Genomic DNA, 16643 nt, shown 5'->3' on the forward strand with positions numbered 1-16643 from the left:
AAAGGCAGAGTAAAATATCTTTTGGAAACGCCATCGTGGATAAAGGCTGTGCAATCCAGCAGGAAAGATAAATAAGCTGGCACGTGTTAACATCACAAAGTTGATTGCCCAATACGTTACGGATCGGATGGTGGATGCACATAGGTGAGAGAGTGTGTATTACCAAAAACAAAGAAAAACCATTTTTTATTTTAGCAGTAGTAAAAAGGTCAGTTTATAGTAATTAAAATCGTAGATACACGACACAGTTTTATTGAATCTTCATAAATAAGACAATCCCATCTCTTAGCATGTTGACCCAGACATGGGTGCAACATGACAAAGAGTAACTCTCTGGATTCAACTCGGCTCACATTTTACTCACCCTTGTGGAAGACGAACCCATCCCCTTTGCAATCTCTCTCAGTAAAAACTTCTGAATCTTCCCTGTTGAGGTCTTGGGCAATTCTTCCTTAAACACCACCGTTTTGGGTACCATGTAGTGTGGCAACTTAGCTCTGCAATACTCTATAATCTCCTTTTCACTCGGTTTCTGAGTTAACCCAGCTTTCAAACTCACAAATGCACAAGGAATCTCTCCCCAGTAGTCATCTGGCCTAGCCACCACCGCTGCTTCGATGATTGCTGGGTGATTATACAAAATAGACTCAACTTCAACACTGCTAAGATTCTCTCCACCGCTAATTATAACATCCTTTGAACGATCTTTGATCTCCATATATCCATCAGGGTGCATCACCCCAACATCTCCGGTGAAAAACCAACCATTCTCTTTCATGCACTTGTTTGTCCCATTTGGGTCTTTTAAATACCCCAACATGATACAAGCACCCCTTAAAACGATCTCCCCTAGCGTTGACCCGTCTCGTCTTACACTGAGTCCTGACTCAGTGTCCACCACGTCCGCTTCCGTCATCCCAAGAGTTCTCACTCCTTGTCTTGCTTTCAGCCTCGCTCTCTCCGTCGCTGGCAACTTGTTCCATCCCCTTTTCCAAGCACAAGACACCACCAGCCCTCCTGTTTCGGTTAACCCGTAGCCGTGGCTCACTATGAAACCAAGTGCCTCGGTCCTGAAAAGCACAGCCGCTGGCGGTGGAGCTCCAGCAGTCAAGATTTTGACAGGACTTTGGAGTGGTTTGATTTCAGGAAAATTTGATAACATGCTAAGCACGACAGGCGCTCCACACATGTGAGTGACACCATGTTTCTTGATCAAACTATAGATAATGGGGGCATCGAATTTTCGAACACAAACATTGATCCCACCAACAGCCGCCATGCCCCAAGTGAAACTCCACCCATTTGCATGAAACATCGGGAGTGTCCACAAGTAGACAGGTTGTTTTGGAACTCCCCAGTCGATTAAAGAGTCAAGTGTCATCATGAAAGTTCCCCTGTGGCTATGAACCACTCCCTTGGGAGATGAGGTCGTACCTGATGTATAGTTCAAAACAATTGGATTCCACTCACTTTGAGGTCTAACCCACTTGAAATCAGGGTCACCTTTCTTCACCAGGCTCTCGTATGTGCAACAGAAGCGAGAATCAACGGTCGATGAAGAAGAATCGGAACTCTCAGCATCAGCAGAATCATCTCCGATTAAGACAAGAAGTGGGGGCTTTGTGTTAGGAGGAAACAAGGAGATGGCTTCCAGGGCTAGAGATCGAGACAGGGTGTCAACAAAGAGGAGCTTTGATTCGCAGTGGCGTAGGAGTATGGAGACTATACGGGCGTCAAGACGGGTGTTGATGCTGTTGAGGACAGCACCAGTCATGGGAACAGCAAAGTGAAGCTCGTACATGGCTGGGATGTTGGGGGCTAAAACAGAGACGACGTGTCCCCTTTTGATGCCGGTGGATGACAGGGAAGATGCTATCTGGAGACATCGACGGTGCGTGTCTGACCACGTGTAGGAAGTGTTATTGTAGATAATGGAGGTGCAGTCACCGTACACGGTGGCTGCTCTTTCTAAGAAGCCTAACGGGGTGAGGGGGGAAGAACTTGCAGGCCTTGGCTTTAGCTCTTCCATTTTTTTTTTCCTCTGGTCTCCTTCCTCTTTGCTTATGAAACGTGGTTGGTTCCTATTGCTCTTTATACGTGGATTGACTCGGAGACGACAAGGTTTAACTACTACTAAACAATAATAATGGAAATTATTCAGTAATTATTTTATGCGAAAACGGAAGAAAAAGAAACAGATGGATGGGTTGTGTACCTGGTCCTTGGCAGTTTCTTTGTATTGCCTTAACTCGCTTTGTTTTCATGATCACTTGCCATTAAAAAAAAAAAAGGAGACCGAGCAAAGTCAATGCACATCATCGACGGGATGATGATTTGTATATTATTTTTTAGTATCAGTGATTAACAAATATCCAGGAAAGCTTTGGGTGTAATTAGACGGGATCTTAATGTGTAATTTAAGATTTTGATTTGTGATAGACATGATTTATCTAGTTCTGGATAATTATTGATTTATGTCAATTACTTGGTAATTTGCTGCTTCAATCGTCAAGCATGCCAATCCTTAGGAAATATTGTATATTATTTTGTTGAATTTTGACCGGAAGAGAAGGGATCGATGAGCTAAGATCAGTGCCCATATGCTTTTGATTTGTTCTCTAACTCAAGCTCTTATGGTTGAGTTTAAAAATGGTAAAACAAAGAAGAAAGGAAGATAAAACCAATATTAATAAAGTAATGAGCAGGGTATCTTATTCAACACCACGGGGAAGTCCAAGCTCATACTGATTAATTAGTATGAGAAGAGAAATTTACAGAAAAATGGGAAGAGAGAGAGGGAGAGACGGACAGAACATATGAAGAAAGTTGCTGTGGGCTCCAACTAAGCCAGAGATGGTCCACTTGGGCCATTGCCAAACCAAACATTCCTATCAACGACAAAAAAAGAAGATAACTTTTAAATTTTAAATTGAAATCTCATCCTGTATAAAATTTATTCAATTTTATGTTGAATTTTGTCTAATTATATATTAATGTATTTTTTTATATTTGAAAAAATATTAAATTTTATTCTTTTTAAAAGAAAATTTTACACTAATTAATAAATTAAATATTCGAAGACTAATTATGTATTAATGTACTTATTTTGATGTTATTTCATTAGTAATGGATCATAAATTTTTACTTATACATTTAACTTATTAGATTGGCCTTGTTTATCATGCTTTAGGAGGCAGCTTGCTGGGGTTGGATTCCAAAAACATCCTCGGTTGGTCTGGTCGATGCCAGATTTTAATGCAGTTAGGGATGGGTTTACATTAGACAAGTGGTGTCGCATGATACCACTTATTTATTGAAGTGTCAAAAATTTATCCACTAATCTCATTAGCTAGTACTAATTTGTTGACCCTTTATTCCCCTAGAAAATATCCATTACCAAACCGTTCGGTTAGAAATATTCATATTTTATTACATCATATTATAAGCTACACAATTCTTTTGGTATTAATGGGACCACCTGGCAGCGTTGGTGAAGCCTCTAATGTAGAACAGGGTAGCCATTATTAAGTTTCATACTTGAAACCTCAATTTCAATCATTTCTCCCTCTCGAAGCATCTTACAAGAAAACATGTAGACTTGAAAATTTGGAATACCATGTGATAACACGATACGAACGCAATTAAGATTTGAGTCTAGGATAAATGTATTTTATATATCAATTATGTCAATACGATTAAAATATGATTTATAGTGTCAAATTCATTTATTTTTTTAAGATTGGTTTAAGATATAGTTAATTAATCGTATTATCATGTATTTATATAATCTGTGATCTATTTATTATTCATTTATTTAGTTATCTTCATGTGTCGAGTAAACACGTTTAGTATATGGTTAAGACTCGTTTATTGACTCGTATAAATATTAATATTTTTATGATGATTAAGATTTATTAATGTTGAATTTTATTATATTTGATAAATATTATGATATTTATAATTTTTATTGTAAATTTGAATAACATAATTATATTTTAATTGTACATATATATTAGGGGCATTTTTAAAAGTAACCCTTAAAAATAAGATACTTTAAAAAATAACCATTTTTATAATTTTAACTATTTTTAGTTAAGTTGGACAAAATTGTCTTTAATGAAATTACACGCTATGATGTTACACGTCATATACAAAAACATGTGACATGCCATGGTTAGGTTGTTACACACCATTTACAAAAACATGTGACACGTCATGATTAGGTTGTTACACGTCATCTTGAAAAAAAATATTATTATTACACGATATGTACAAAAATATGTTACATTCCATAGTTAGGTTGTTACACGCTATGTACAAAAATATATGACACGCTATGATTAGGTTGTTACACACTGTATTGAAAAAACATGTTGCTATACGCCATGTACAAAAACATGTTACATGATATGGTTAGATTGTTACATGCCATGTAAAAAAAAATACTGTTGTTACACGTCATGTACAAAAACATGTTACACACCATGGTTAAAAAAGATTGTTACATGCCATGTTGAAAAAAAATATTATTGTTACATGCCATGTTGAAAAAAATATTGTTGTTACACATCATATTCAAAAACATATGACATGTCATGGTTAGGTTGTTACACACAATTTACAAAAACATGTAACACATCATGATTAGGTTGTTACACTTCATATTGAAAAAAAAAATATTATTATTACACGATATGTACAAAAATATGTTACACTCCATGTTAAGTTGTTACACGCCATGTACAAAAATATGTGACAAACCATAGTTAGGTTGTTACACGTTGTATTAGAAAAACATGTTGCTATACGTCATGTACAAAAACATGTTACATGATATGGTTAGATTGTTACATGCCATGTTAAAAAAAAATATTGTTGTTACATGTCATGTACAAAAACATGTTACACACTATGGTTAAAAAAGGTTGTTACATGTCATGTTGAAAAAAAAATATTATTGTTGCATGTCATGTTGAAAAAATATTGTTGTTACACATCTTATTCAAAAGCAATTTGTTACACGTTAATGCCTAAAATGTTGTTGTTACTTAGGAACCAAAACTTCAAATCCTCTCAACTTTCTTTATTTCTTTTTGTTTTTTTGATAATTTAGCACCGATTAAAGTGTTTCTAACATGTTTTCATAAATCAAAAAACAAATTTTCTTATCTAAAACACCTATTTTGACTAAAAATAAAAAAAATTTCCTTTAAAAACATAGGTTTATAAATTTCAAAATTTTGAGTTTATTGGTATCTAGGTCTCAAATTGATTCAATTAAGAGTTATTTCAAACATCTAAAATCATTTCTACCATTTTAGTTTTATCTAAAATATCCAAAAATCAAAATTTTCAAATAGCCACCCACCCGAGCACATCAAAATCATTGCTTGGTGTCTTGAAAGCACAATAAAAAAAATCTAAAAATACAATAGAGAGAAATCAGAAGCATAGCAGAAGAATGTCGTAGAGAAAAATCGATAAACTTTGAGAGAATGGGATGGTGAGAGAGAGAAATCAGAAGTACAAATGGAGAGAAATTGTGACGAATGATTTAATTTATTTGAAATAATTTTAAGAGTATTTTTGTTAAGTTATAATTAAATATGACTAAAAACGCTAAATTTATTTTGATAGTTATTTTTAAAATATTCTTATTAAGAAAGGTTATTCTTCACAACTTCCTCTATATATTAATTTAATCATTTTAATTATATTAATTACAATAATAATGTAAACAAGTTATAAATTGTATAAATTTTAATTATGTAAATAAATTATGCAGTATCATATAAAATTTAACTTAATTTTTTTAATAAATATATTAATTATGTCAGATCTGGATGACATGATTAATTGATCGTACAATCAGTTTGCTATATAAGTGTGATGAGAAGTCTTAGCAATCATGATTTTCCTTTTCCCTCGCTAAAATTTGGAGAGTGATTACCGATTGTAACTGATTCTCGACAAGTCAGGCATCCAGAGAAAGTACCGCACATGGGCAAAGTGAGCTTGATTACATATATCACATCTGTAGCCCGGCAATAGTTGGCAGTTGGAACTGTAATAAATAAATTGCTACGGATATAAGGAGTTGCTTGCAAGGAAATGCTGACAATGTTTGGGCAAAATGGGGAATTGCTCCAGAATCTAGACTTCTAGTAGCAAGCCTAATGCTCCTTCTTTTCTTTTCTTTTTCTCCTATCTCTCAATTTCTTGTATTCATCGGCTTGTAGCTTGGTTTCCCAACTGCATTATTGTATTCTTGTAGGAGGCTATCCCCTGTTTTCTTGGATAAATGAAATCTCAATTATTCAAAGCAGGAGGGTATAATTCAGATATGCAATTGCCAGAGGCTTTACTCTGAGATCTTGTGAAATTTTTAATTAAAGGAATTGTGGAATCCCATCCGCCGGCAATGTTAGAAACAGTTTGAAACTTCTGGACAATGGCGGCCTTGAATGTATATTCAGGATATGCTATGGAAAGGTAATCTTCGCTTGGATTTTTTTGGCCAACATGGGGCAAACTACTATCCTCGGTCTGACTATTATTGAAAACCCAGCTCCAGGTTTAGGGAACTTGCTTGTTGCTGACCAAGTGATACCTATAACTAGCTAGTTTCTTACGTTTGTAAGCCGAGTTTGGGCACTAAAGTCCAGTACCAAAAAAGATGTAGATTTACACACAGAGCAAACAATGAATGTTCCCAGTTCCATTAATCTCCATTTCTCAGCACAGCCCACATTTTTCCCATAAATTTTCATAACAAAATTAACAGGGGAAGGGAGACATTAAAGAGGATATGGCCAATAATACTATTTTAACTCTTTAAGAGGGCTAGGTCCTTGTAGCCGATGAACCGGGAATTTCCTTCCCAAGTTCGCATTGTAAAAGCAAGGTGTCTATGCATGCCTTGCGACGCAAAAGAAGATGGGAAAAGAGAGACAGTAAACCTTAGAATTCCAGTTCTACAGTCTGCATCATGAGTTCATGGCATTATACTCTTTCTAGTTCCATCTTCATGGTTACATCACCTTAAAGTAGTATAGGTAATTGATTTTGCAAACTTAAAAGGAAATTTCAAATGCCTACCTGGGAAAATGCTGTCAAACTTTGAGTTTTGAATAGTTCTGCAATAGAAGTGGGCAAATTGTTTGATTATCAAACTTTGATCAATACAGTGCGTGAATGAAGGCAGTCAGCCTCAGGGCAGAAGTATACACATTATAAAAACGCAAGCTTTTTTCCCCCCTACAAATAAAACACTAAAAATCAACGAATCTTGTGAAAGAATCTCAATGACTCATTTCTATGGCTAGTGTGAAGCACCCAACAGAAAGAAGAACACAAGTTAAAAGGTTCAGGCATTGCTATCTACCTATTATCTTTAGGTCTGAGCTCGATTCCTTCGATAATGAGGCCTCGCTTAGGCTGATTATCATGAACTCCCCGTAGATAAAACTCCACTCTCGTATCATCTCCACATTCATTGAAGAACTCACCCATTTCAATCTCCAGCCAGCTATCTCCCCTCTCTTTTGCTTGCTGGGGCACATTCGGTGGAGGGTCCAGGATTACACTACGCACCTTCCCTGAAGCGGTTCCTTCATTAATGATGACACGAAACTCCACCGGTGTATGCCTGAATCCATATCTGTCCCTGACAATCTTAAACACAAGGTATGCTGAATAGTTCGTTCTGTAAGATAAAGTTTTCAACTCAATCCTTCCCTTCACATCGAGCCTCCACACATTCTTGAGCTTAGGAACCTCAGAGAATCTGTCAATGTAGCCGAACATATATTGATGCCAATGATGACAAATTGACAATAAGATACTATTAACAACAGCAATAGCTAGCAACAATGCCATTCTGTAAGTATATATATTTATGGCAGACTGACAAAGTTTTGGGGCAAATGATCTTGTCTTTCCTCAACGTTGTTCCAATGGCAAACACGTTAGATTGATAACTTGAGAACATAATTAATGAACAAAAGAGAACAAACCTAGACTCCGGTAGAGGTATCCAACTCCAATAGTCAGGAGAATCTGCCCATTGAATTGAAAGTGCTCTTGCTCCTAGCATATAGCATTTTTTCCCGTTCTCTTTCTCCAGTCGAAAGCTCTAAACACCACCAACATTAATTTTTTAGATAATTGCATAGAATGGAGCACAGGAACACACTACTTATCATAAGGACTAAAGGGTATACATATGTTCCTCTGTATAACTCTTCTTAAATTTAAATTCATGAAAATTGAACCCACAGATAAGGAGCATCTTGATAGCAATTTGATTGGTTGGAAAGGAGGGATCAAGAATTATGTAGAAATCTTTCATTAATAAGTGTGGGTTTAATATACTGTTTTGATGAATCGTACGTAATTTAAAATTATAATTAATTAATTGTAATGTAATAATTATAAGAGATATGTTCCTTTATTACACCTCATAAGTGATAATAATTTTAAATATCTTTTTGCTTTTAAACAAAATCATATCCCTTCAAATTCGAACTAACTATACCTTCAATTTAATTTGCTACTATCTAGTATCTACTATATCTAATCATCAATAACCAACAAAGAACAATGAACTCATATTTAAAGTGAATTGCAGAATATGTTTACATGTGTACATATAAACTTTATTGTATCAAAGATGCAAAACGACAACCAGACGTATCAAAACAATAGAAAAGAATGATGCAAAACTAGTAACATGGAGACAAGTTCCCAGCAAATTGGAGAAGGTAGATACACAGAGTTGGCTCGGGGCTCACCGTAGTACCGTCATCAAAGAGAATGGAACGATGACAGAGACTGAAATACAGATCCTTCTTTGGTAATGAAAACAATGAAGGTGATGATGATGATTTGGAAATGATTTGCTTGTAATCACAAGGCAGAAACACCAGCCATACAGCGTCAGAGTCCGCAACTGACCTCAAAGCACGAGAAACAAGGGCCATTCGACAGGCATCTCGAGGGGACGTAAGCGATATGATGAGAGACATGCACTCGTCCGGTAACACCTTTGTCATGTCCATGTTTGTTCTTCTGTGATTGGAGAAGAGGCGAGACAAGGGAGAGAGATGATTGCTTTGAACTCTTCTTTTCTCCTGTATCCTGGACACGTACGTTACGTTTATTTTATTTCCTACTTAAAACAGTCGGGCACGTTTACACATATGGCATATTCAATCAATTATTCCAATGATATAACTTTTTTGCCCATGTTTTCTTTTCTTTATGTATGTAATTTTGAATTACATAATAAAATTCTTTTTTTCATTCATAATTTTTTTTGGATTATGTATTGAAAATGGATTTCATACATAATCTCACTATTTTCTGTATTTCCAAATCTGTAAATTTCGATTACATTTTAAAATATTTTTCTTGCTCATACATTTCATGCTTCTTAGTATTTCCTTGGAGATAATTTTTTTGCCTATGCTTTAGGTCATGATGTTTTCTCTTTTGTGCAATTTAATCTCTATTTTAATTTAAGAAAGAAAAGTTAAAATGAATTTTTCTTGAGATATTATTAATTTTATATATATCAATTCAATTTTTAGATGTTGAAAATTTATTATTTTAATTTTTACATAAATTATATTTATTTTCTCAGAAAATATTTAGATAAATGTTTAAATTTCGGATTTTGACACTAATCCAAAGCCTAAAGAATCTCACATGAAAAAAGAACAAAAAATACTATTCTTTTATCTTCCCTAGCCCACCAAGACATGTCGACCAATATCCTCCTCGAAGAATAGCTAGGAATGGGCATAGAAGACTTGTTCCTTTTCCAATGCCTCAAGGGGTAACCTCCCAAAAAGAGAAAAAAATATTATTTTATCAAATTATATTAGCCTTATTAATTTCCCAAAGAGAATATCGACTTTCGAAAGTCAAACATTAACTATTCTATAATTGATATAAACACGTACCTGAATTGAATGCCAATAACGCAGTCATCTCTCTTGTACGTCAAGACACCCTAGGGACCAACTTAATTGCATAGCTGTTTATTTATTAATTATTATCATTATTATATGATTATAAGTAAGTTGACCTTTTAATCCTTGTTTAAATTGGTTAGTATATTATATATGTACGTTACCATTAACAAAGTCCCAAAGAACTTAAAAAATTTCTCTCTTTGTTTTTTAATACTCTATTTCTCTGACCCATTTTATCCAAAATGGTTGGCAAATGACATTATCAAACGTGTGAAATACCAAGCCTGAAAATTTCTTCCACAATCCACGCCCTCAAAAAAGGCTAATAATAATGTTTGCTTGAGATGCAAAATTTCTTGCAATGAAGCAAGAAATGGTTAATGGAGGTTTGGCTTTAAACAAGACAAGATGGCGACGCAAAACGTTGTCCACATTGAAGAGGAGAGGGCATTGCAATCTATGAACTTTGCTTAGGCCTAAATTCAATTCCTTCAACAATAAGACTATGCTTACTAAACCAATTATCAATCTCCCATACACAACAATTCACGACCCCGTCTTCTTCCTTTTCATTGTAAAACTCACCCATCTCAGTCTCCATCCATCCATGTCCTCTATCTCAAGATAGTTGAGGCATTCCAACTGGGGGATCTAGGAACACTTTACGCGTCTTAGCTTCTTTCTCTTGGAATTTGACATAGAAATTTACATGGCATTGCCTAAATTCGTATCTACACTCTGCAAACTTAAATACCAAGTACGCTACGTAGGTTGTTTTAGGGGACAAGATTTTGGTCTCTATGTTTCCTTCGAAACCAATCATGGTAATGCCCACGAGTTCAGCTACTTCTGAGAATCTGTATATGCATTGTCACAACAATATAATGGTAATTGATAAGAATTACATACAAATTTAATCAAGCATCCATGTTTCAACCTGGGTTTACGGGTTAGAATCCAACATTCCTTATTTGATTCCCTACTTGGATATTTGGATTCACATGCTGTTGCAGGTACAACGGTTTGAAATAACAGAGTTAAACCTGACTCAATTGGTTAATCATTCAGTTGACAGTAAGTTATCATCGATTCAATGTCTACCGATAACCCTCGTTAGTGGTAATTTTTATTTCTCACTTTTGTAAGATAGGACACATCTTTTTCTTTAAAAAAATGCTAGCAGTTTTATTGCTGAAATGATCTCTTCTATGAGATGAACATGATATCATAGCCCAGAAGGCTTACAAAGAAGAAACTAGGATTGTAATTATCATCAAGAATTAAGAACAGGGAACAGAATAGCTATGTGTGGCCTTCTCTGTCGTGGTTTTCAAAATAGACCCTGTAGTTGGAATCATGACCCCAGCTTTAGCTAAGCCATCAGCCACTGTGTTGGCTTCTCGCATGATGTGCTTGAAGGTGATCTTTGTTGGGTATCTAAGAAAGACTTCGATAGCATTGGACAAAATTTTCATTCACCATGGCACTGAGTTATGGTCTTTGGCCCAATTTATGGCATTAGAGGAATCACTTTCAACCTCTAGATAGTGTGTGCTTTCCCATGGTGAAGAAAAGAAAAAGTTGATTCCTTCTTTGATGGCTAGGAATTCTGCATAATTAGAGTCTTCAATGCCAATAGTGAAGGAAAAAGTTCCTCTGATGAAGCCTAGATGATCTCTAAGAACTCCTTCTATACCAGCAGGTCCAGGCTTCCCTTTGATGGCTTCATCTACAGTGAGTTTGAGTGAGCTCTGTTACGGTGGTGTCCATGTGGTTTCTTTCTTGCCTTTAGTCTTTTTGCTGCTGTTTGTAAGATTTGCAGGGTCCATAAGAGACATAGAGGTGGAGATATGGTTTAGGTCCCACTTTCCTTTGCACCACAACACATGTCGAAGAAGAATAATGTTAATAATATGTTTAGCATCAAAACTTTTTCCCTTAAAAATAATCTCATTCTTGCAAAGCCAAAGAGACCAAAGGATTGCAAAAAGGAACATTTTCCATGAACTCCTCATATGGAGGTAAGGGAAGGGGTGATTAATCCATGCTTTAAAAAATGAAACAGCGTCCCCAGGAGAAACCCATTGAGTACCCCATATAGAGCAACAGGAAATCCATATATTCCAAGCAATCTTGCAATCAAAAAGCAAGTGAAATGGTGTCTCAAGTTGGTTTTTGCAAGAAATGCAAGTAGCTTTGTTAGCTTCAAACAAACCCCTTTCCATCAGGATTACTTTAGTAGCCATTTTTCCTTGGAGGGCTTGCCAATAGAAAAGTTCAACCTGTGGTGGTGCATATTCAATCCATAAGTCTTTCCAAGGGTTGTTTGGGATGTGAGAGTCATTATGGTAGGCCTTGCAAAATGATGACGGAGAGTACATGCCACTGGTAGTATTTTTCCATATGACTTTGTCATTATCAGTTGAGTATGGCTGGACACTTTCTATAAGAGTGGTGAAGCTTTCCCACTGTTCTATTTCCCAATTAAATAGTTGTATTCTTAATTTGACTTCCCAAGTCCACTTATTGTTAGTTCATGTTCTAGATTCAGCAATTGTGGCCTTTTTATCAGTAGCTAAGGCATAAATACGAGGAAATTTGACGGAAAGAGGAAGTTCATCATACCAGAAATCATTCCAAAGAGAAATGGAGTCTCCCTTTCCCAACATAAAGCCGAAGCCATTAACAACCAACTCATGGTATTTGTTGGTTGGATTAAGTGGTTTGGTGATGTAGTTCCAAAGCAGTGAAGGTTTGTGATTTTGATCAGTTGGAATTAATTGCTTTGGCTCAAGATTGTATATGACAGAGATCGCTTTACGCCAAAAATTATTGGGCTCGTTTACGTACCTCCAAAGCCACTTGTTGAGAAGTGCCCAATTTTTGAGTTCAAGGTCCATGATATCAAGTCCACCTTGGCTCTTGAATTTGCAAATGGATTTCCAATCAGCATAGTGAAGTTTCTTTTTGTCATAGTTTTCGGACCATAAGAAATTTCTTTGAGCAGCTACAGGTTTTTTCTTAATTAGAGAAGGGACTTAAAAAATGGAGAACTAATAGAAAGGAAAGGTTGCAAGGACTGACTTGATAAGCATTAGCCTATCCCCCCATGGATAGGAGCTGTCCTTTCCATCCAGCAAGTTTAGAATTGAATTTGTCTATAATAGGCTGCCAAGTGTGAATGGCACGGGGGGTTAGCCCCTAGAGGAAGACCAAGGTCGTTAGTAGGGAGGGTTTCCACCTTACAATTAAACAAGCTTACCTAGTATTGTAGAGTGTGATCATCCATGCCAATGCCTAAAAGGTTACTTTTCGCAAAGTTAACCTTAAAGCCTGAAATTGCTTGACAGATTCTAAGAATCCTTACAATGTTCAAGAGTTCACAACTTTGTGGATCGCAAAAAATAAGTGTGTCATCGGTGAATTGGAGTTGGTATAACATGGTATATATGCTGCAGATTTTGATTCCCTCGAAAAGTCTCCTTGAAAGGGCTTTGTGAAGAAGGACACTAAGAGATTCTGTCACAATATTGAATAAAAAGGGTGATAAAGGGCACCCCTGCCTGAGTCCTTTCTGAGTCAAGAATTGGGAGGTTGGTGAGCCATTAATGAGGACAGAGATAAAGGCTGTAGAGATACATTGTTGGATTCATTCCCTCCATTTGCAACCAAAGCCCATCAGTTGCATAATGAAGTTGAAATAATTCCAATCAACATTGTGGAATGCCTTTTCGAAATCAGCTTTGAAAAGAATGCCTACTTTTTTTTTTTTAGAAAGTCGATGAGTTCATTTGCAATCAATGTGCAATCGAGGATTTGCCCCCCTCTCACGAAGGCAAATTGATTATCTCCTGCAACTAAATTGATCACATTTTTAAGTCTATTAGCGAGAACCTTTGCAAGAATCTTATAGGTGCTTCCGACAAGGCTAATTGGCTTGAAGTGAGAAAGAGATGCAGCTCCACTGATCTTTGGTATAAGAGTGATAAAGGAGGCATTGATATTTTTGTTATTCAAAGAATTCGTTGGACTAGATGAATATAAGTCCTCTCGATGTTCCAGTCGCCATTGCTACTTTGCTGGAAAAGCTCCCATTCCTCCACATGGATTGTAATAAGTTCTATTGGATGGTGTTTTTCTTGGTTTCCTAAAGGAAAATCATTTTTGGTTTTTGGGACAAAACCGGTCTTTTGACTGCCCTTTTCCTAATTCTTGATCATAATCCCCTCCCATTCCAATAGATGATATTAATAATTAATAGAAAGGGAAAAATCGTGAAGATCACTTTAAAGCAAAAAAAAAAAGGGTCCAAGCTTCTTTTTCTTTCCCTACCAGGGTCTCTGAGAAATGACTGATTGCGGTATCATGGTCTTCATCAAAGACAAGATCCAAGAATGAGCAGATGTCCATGGTTTTCTCAATCTCCTTCATGAGAGCAGAATTCTTTTGCATGATGTTGCCGTTTGAATTTGGTTGATCACTAGAGGGTTGTGTGGGCCAAACTTGCTCGTCATTGTCTTGATCAGTCCCGTGACTTATATCTGCTGGAGCCTTTCTCTTCATTTGTTTTCCCTCTTTAATTTCTTCCATCATTCCTCTTTTCTTATGGATTTACTCTCTGTTTGTACCTTGACATTTTTTCAGTTTTCTTATTTTTTTGAATTGAAAGGGAGCTCTCTTCTCTTTTAATTTCCTTACTTTAACTTTGGCCTTCAACAATGCTAGGGGTGAAGTCATCATCTGATGAGAGGTCATTAGCGATTAAATCTGGTTGCTTTTCATTTTTTGATGATTTTTTAGTTTTTTTGTGAACTATGGTTTTTTCCTTTGGGTTCTATTGGAGCTAGTAGTGATATGATTTCCTTTGTTGCTAGGTTTTTTCTTTTGGTTTTCATCCAAGTTGTGTATGGGGCTTTGGGTTCTTATTTGGGTGGCCATGGGGTTGCTTGTGAGATTTTGTTGTGGATTTGGTTGATTTGATTTGTTTTGGGTCTTTGTTACGGAGCAGGCAGTTATTGGGTGATAAAGTTGGGCATATAGGCTGAAGCTACTTGTTGGGCTTGTGTTATGGATTCTGGCAAATAGGTTTGCTGCGGGTTGATCACAGATCAATCCTTTGTGCTGTCAGTCATGACAGGATGACAGTTCTGATTTTTGCAGGTTGCACTGCTTGAAGTATTCCGCTTAGACCTGTCCCATCCAGTTGACTTCCTATTGCTGCCATTGTACTGTTTGGAGCGATGGAAAGTGGATGCCGTTTCTTTACCGGTGCCGTAGAGCTTTGGCAGCTGTTTAACTTCCTCTTCCTTAATGGAGATTTTGTGCATGGTTTCGTTGGCTTTGAAAAGGACGAAAAGTAGGATGGTGGTGTTCCTGTCGGTTGCAATTAAGATACGAGCCACGTCCTACCTACGCTTGAAGTGAGTATCCTCATCTGTTGAGATATATGAACCCCATAATTTACCAATTTCTGTGAAAAGAGTTTCTGTCTGTAGGTTGATTGGTATGCCGTCAACATTGAGCCACACAAGCTTGTTAGGGNGGGGGGGGCGGCGGAGGCGTTCTTCCAGGGGATAATAGTTTCAAACCAGAGATTGAGCCAAGCTCTGTACTCCTCTGTGCAAGCTCTCATGTCTTCCATGAAACAGAAAGTGAGAAAGACGTTTTTTTCCTCACATCGACTTCACTGTGCACTGATATCCTTCCTCTGCAAAGATTTCCTGAAGGATTTGATGATGCACATAATTGAGGAGTGTTCCTACAGCGCTGCGATCAAGCCATTCAAATTCCTTTTGACAGATATCAATGTTGAAGCTGGGTTGTTGTGGTGATGATTTTGATTGCATGTTGTTCTGGAGGGCTTGGAGATATGTTCTCTCGTCTCTAGAGGAGCATGGCCATTGATGGCGGTTGATGCATGGTTGTTTAGCGTAGATATCCTTTTGTTGCTTTCTTGGCTGAGTGGTGTGATTGCGTTGAGAGCCTTTTCTTCTCTGGTCCCATCCATAGTCGGCTTTTTTGACAGTAATGAAGAAGCCGTCCAGCCTTCGACCGTTACCATAGTTGATTGCTTTCTCCATTTCATTTATCTCCTTGTATCGTACGAATGCAAAGGTAGTAGCCATGTTTTGATTCTGTCTGTTGAAGATAACAATATCCTTGACCTTGCCATAGGCTTCAAAGACTTCTTTCAGCCCTTGCCTGGTCACTCTTCCGCTCAAATTGGCGATGAAGATCGAGTGCAGGGATGAACGCCAGTCTAGATCTGTGGGTTTTTTGCATAATGTTGGCTGTGGGTTATATTGTCTTGGTGGGTAACGGAAAGTTTGGCTGTTGCTGTGATTTTGTGGCCGATTCAGAAGTGGGGCTGGGGGGTGAAAGGGGTGGCTTGGTGCGGTCAGTGGAGGGAGAAGCTGGGTTGATGGGGCTGTGGGTGGCGGGGGCTGGATGTTACTTGGTTCCAAAAGTTTTGTTCGAGACAGGGATACAATTAAATTGAAAGTCCGGAGAGCATTTTATATTTTATCTCTAGTCAGCAGGGTATTCGGACAAGAAAAGAAGGGGTAAAACAAAGCATTTCTAATTACTATATCTCAATGTTACAGCAATAATTTGTATCTTCCCTTGTCTTTGTCCCAATTACTATATAATTCTTTAGTCTGCATC

General features: G+C 36.9%; 3 protein-coding genes across 4 annotated transcripts; all 3 read right to left on the reverse strand.

Moving 5' to 3' along the window:
- LOC18602758 (probable acyl-activating enzyme 5, peroxisomal) lies at positions 214-2240 on the reverse strand. The gene has a single exon (XM_018120147.1). The coding sequence runs from the start codon at positions 2027-2029 to the stop codon at positions 350-352; it is 1680 nt and encodes a 559-aa protein (XP_017975636.1). The 5' UTR covers positions 2030-2240; the 3' UTR covers positions 214-349.
- On the reverse strand, positions 5936-9151 carry LOC18602759 (F-box protein PP2-B10). Of its 2 annotated transcripts, none has more exons than XM_018118895.1 (4): positions 8793-9151; positions 8016-8134; positions 7385-7786; positions 5936-7136 (listed from the first exon to the last, which is right to left on the reverse strand). In XM_018118895.1, the coding sequence occupies exons 1-4, from the start codon at positions 9057-9059 to the stop codon at positions 7037-7039; spliced, it is 888 nt and encodes a 295-aa protein (XP_017974384.1). In that variant the 5' UTR covers positions 9060-9151; the 3' UTR covers positions 5936-7036. The 2 variants fall into 2 exon arrangements, with proteins under 2 accessions (XP_017974384.1, XP_007034415.2); XM_007034353.2 differs by having other exon boundaries at positions 7135-7257.
- On the reverse strand, positions 10435-11383 carry LOC18602760 (putative F-box protein PP2-B2). The gene is made up of 3 exons (XM_018119100.1): positions 11319-11383; positions 10697-10834; positions 10435-10591 (listed from the first exon to the last, which is right to left on the reverse strand). The coding sequence occupies exons 1-3, from the start codon at positions 11381-11383 to the stop codon at positions 10435-10437; spliced, it is 360 nt and encodes a 119-aa protein (XP_017974589.1).

Source organism: Theobroma cacao, chromosome 4 (genome assembly GCF_000208745.1).
Source record: "Theobroma cacao cultivar B97-61/B2 chromosome 4, Criollo_cocoa_genome_V2, whole genome shotgun sequence".
In the NCBI taxonomy this organism is placed as follows: domain Eukaryota; kingdom Viridiplantae; phylum Streptophyta; class Magnoliopsida; order Malvales; family Malvaceae; genus Theobroma; species Theobroma cacao.

What these genes read in the sequence shown, in the direction of transcription:
- LOC18602758 (XM_018120147.1), bottom strand. Translation starts at nt 2,029, where the DNA reads ATGGAAGAGCTAAAGCCAAGGCCTGCAAGTTCTTCCCCCCTCACCCCG.
- LOC18602759 (XM_018118895.1), bottom strand. Translation starts at nt 9,059, where the DNA reads ATGGACATGACAAAGGTGTTACCGGACGAGTGCATGTCTCTCATCATA. An exon ending in ATACCTCTACCGGAGTCTAG is followed by an intron (nt 7,787 to 8,015) that starts GTTTGTTCTCTT and finishes CTACATTGACAG; the next exon opens with ATTCTCTGAGGTTCCTAAGC. An exon ending in CTCAGACCTAAAGATAATAG is followed by an intron (nt 7,137 to 7,384) that starts GTAGATAGCAAT and finishes CTTCTATTGCAG; the next exon opens with AACTATTCAAAACTCAAAGT.
- LOC18602760 (XM_018119100.1), bottom strand. Translation starts at nt 11,383, where the DNA reads ATGCGAGAAGCCAACACAGTGGCTGATGGCTTAGCTAAAGCTGGGGTC. An exon ending in GTCATGATTCCAACTACAGG is followed by an intron (nt 10,835 to 11,318) that starts GTCTATTTTGAA and finishes ATGCATATACAG; the next exon opens with ATTCTCAGAAGTAGCTGAAC. An exon ending in GAGTGTAGATACGAATTTAG is followed by an intron (nt 10,592 to 10,696) that starts GCAATGCCATGT and finishes ATCTTGAGATAG; the next exon opens with AGGACATGGATGGATGGAGA.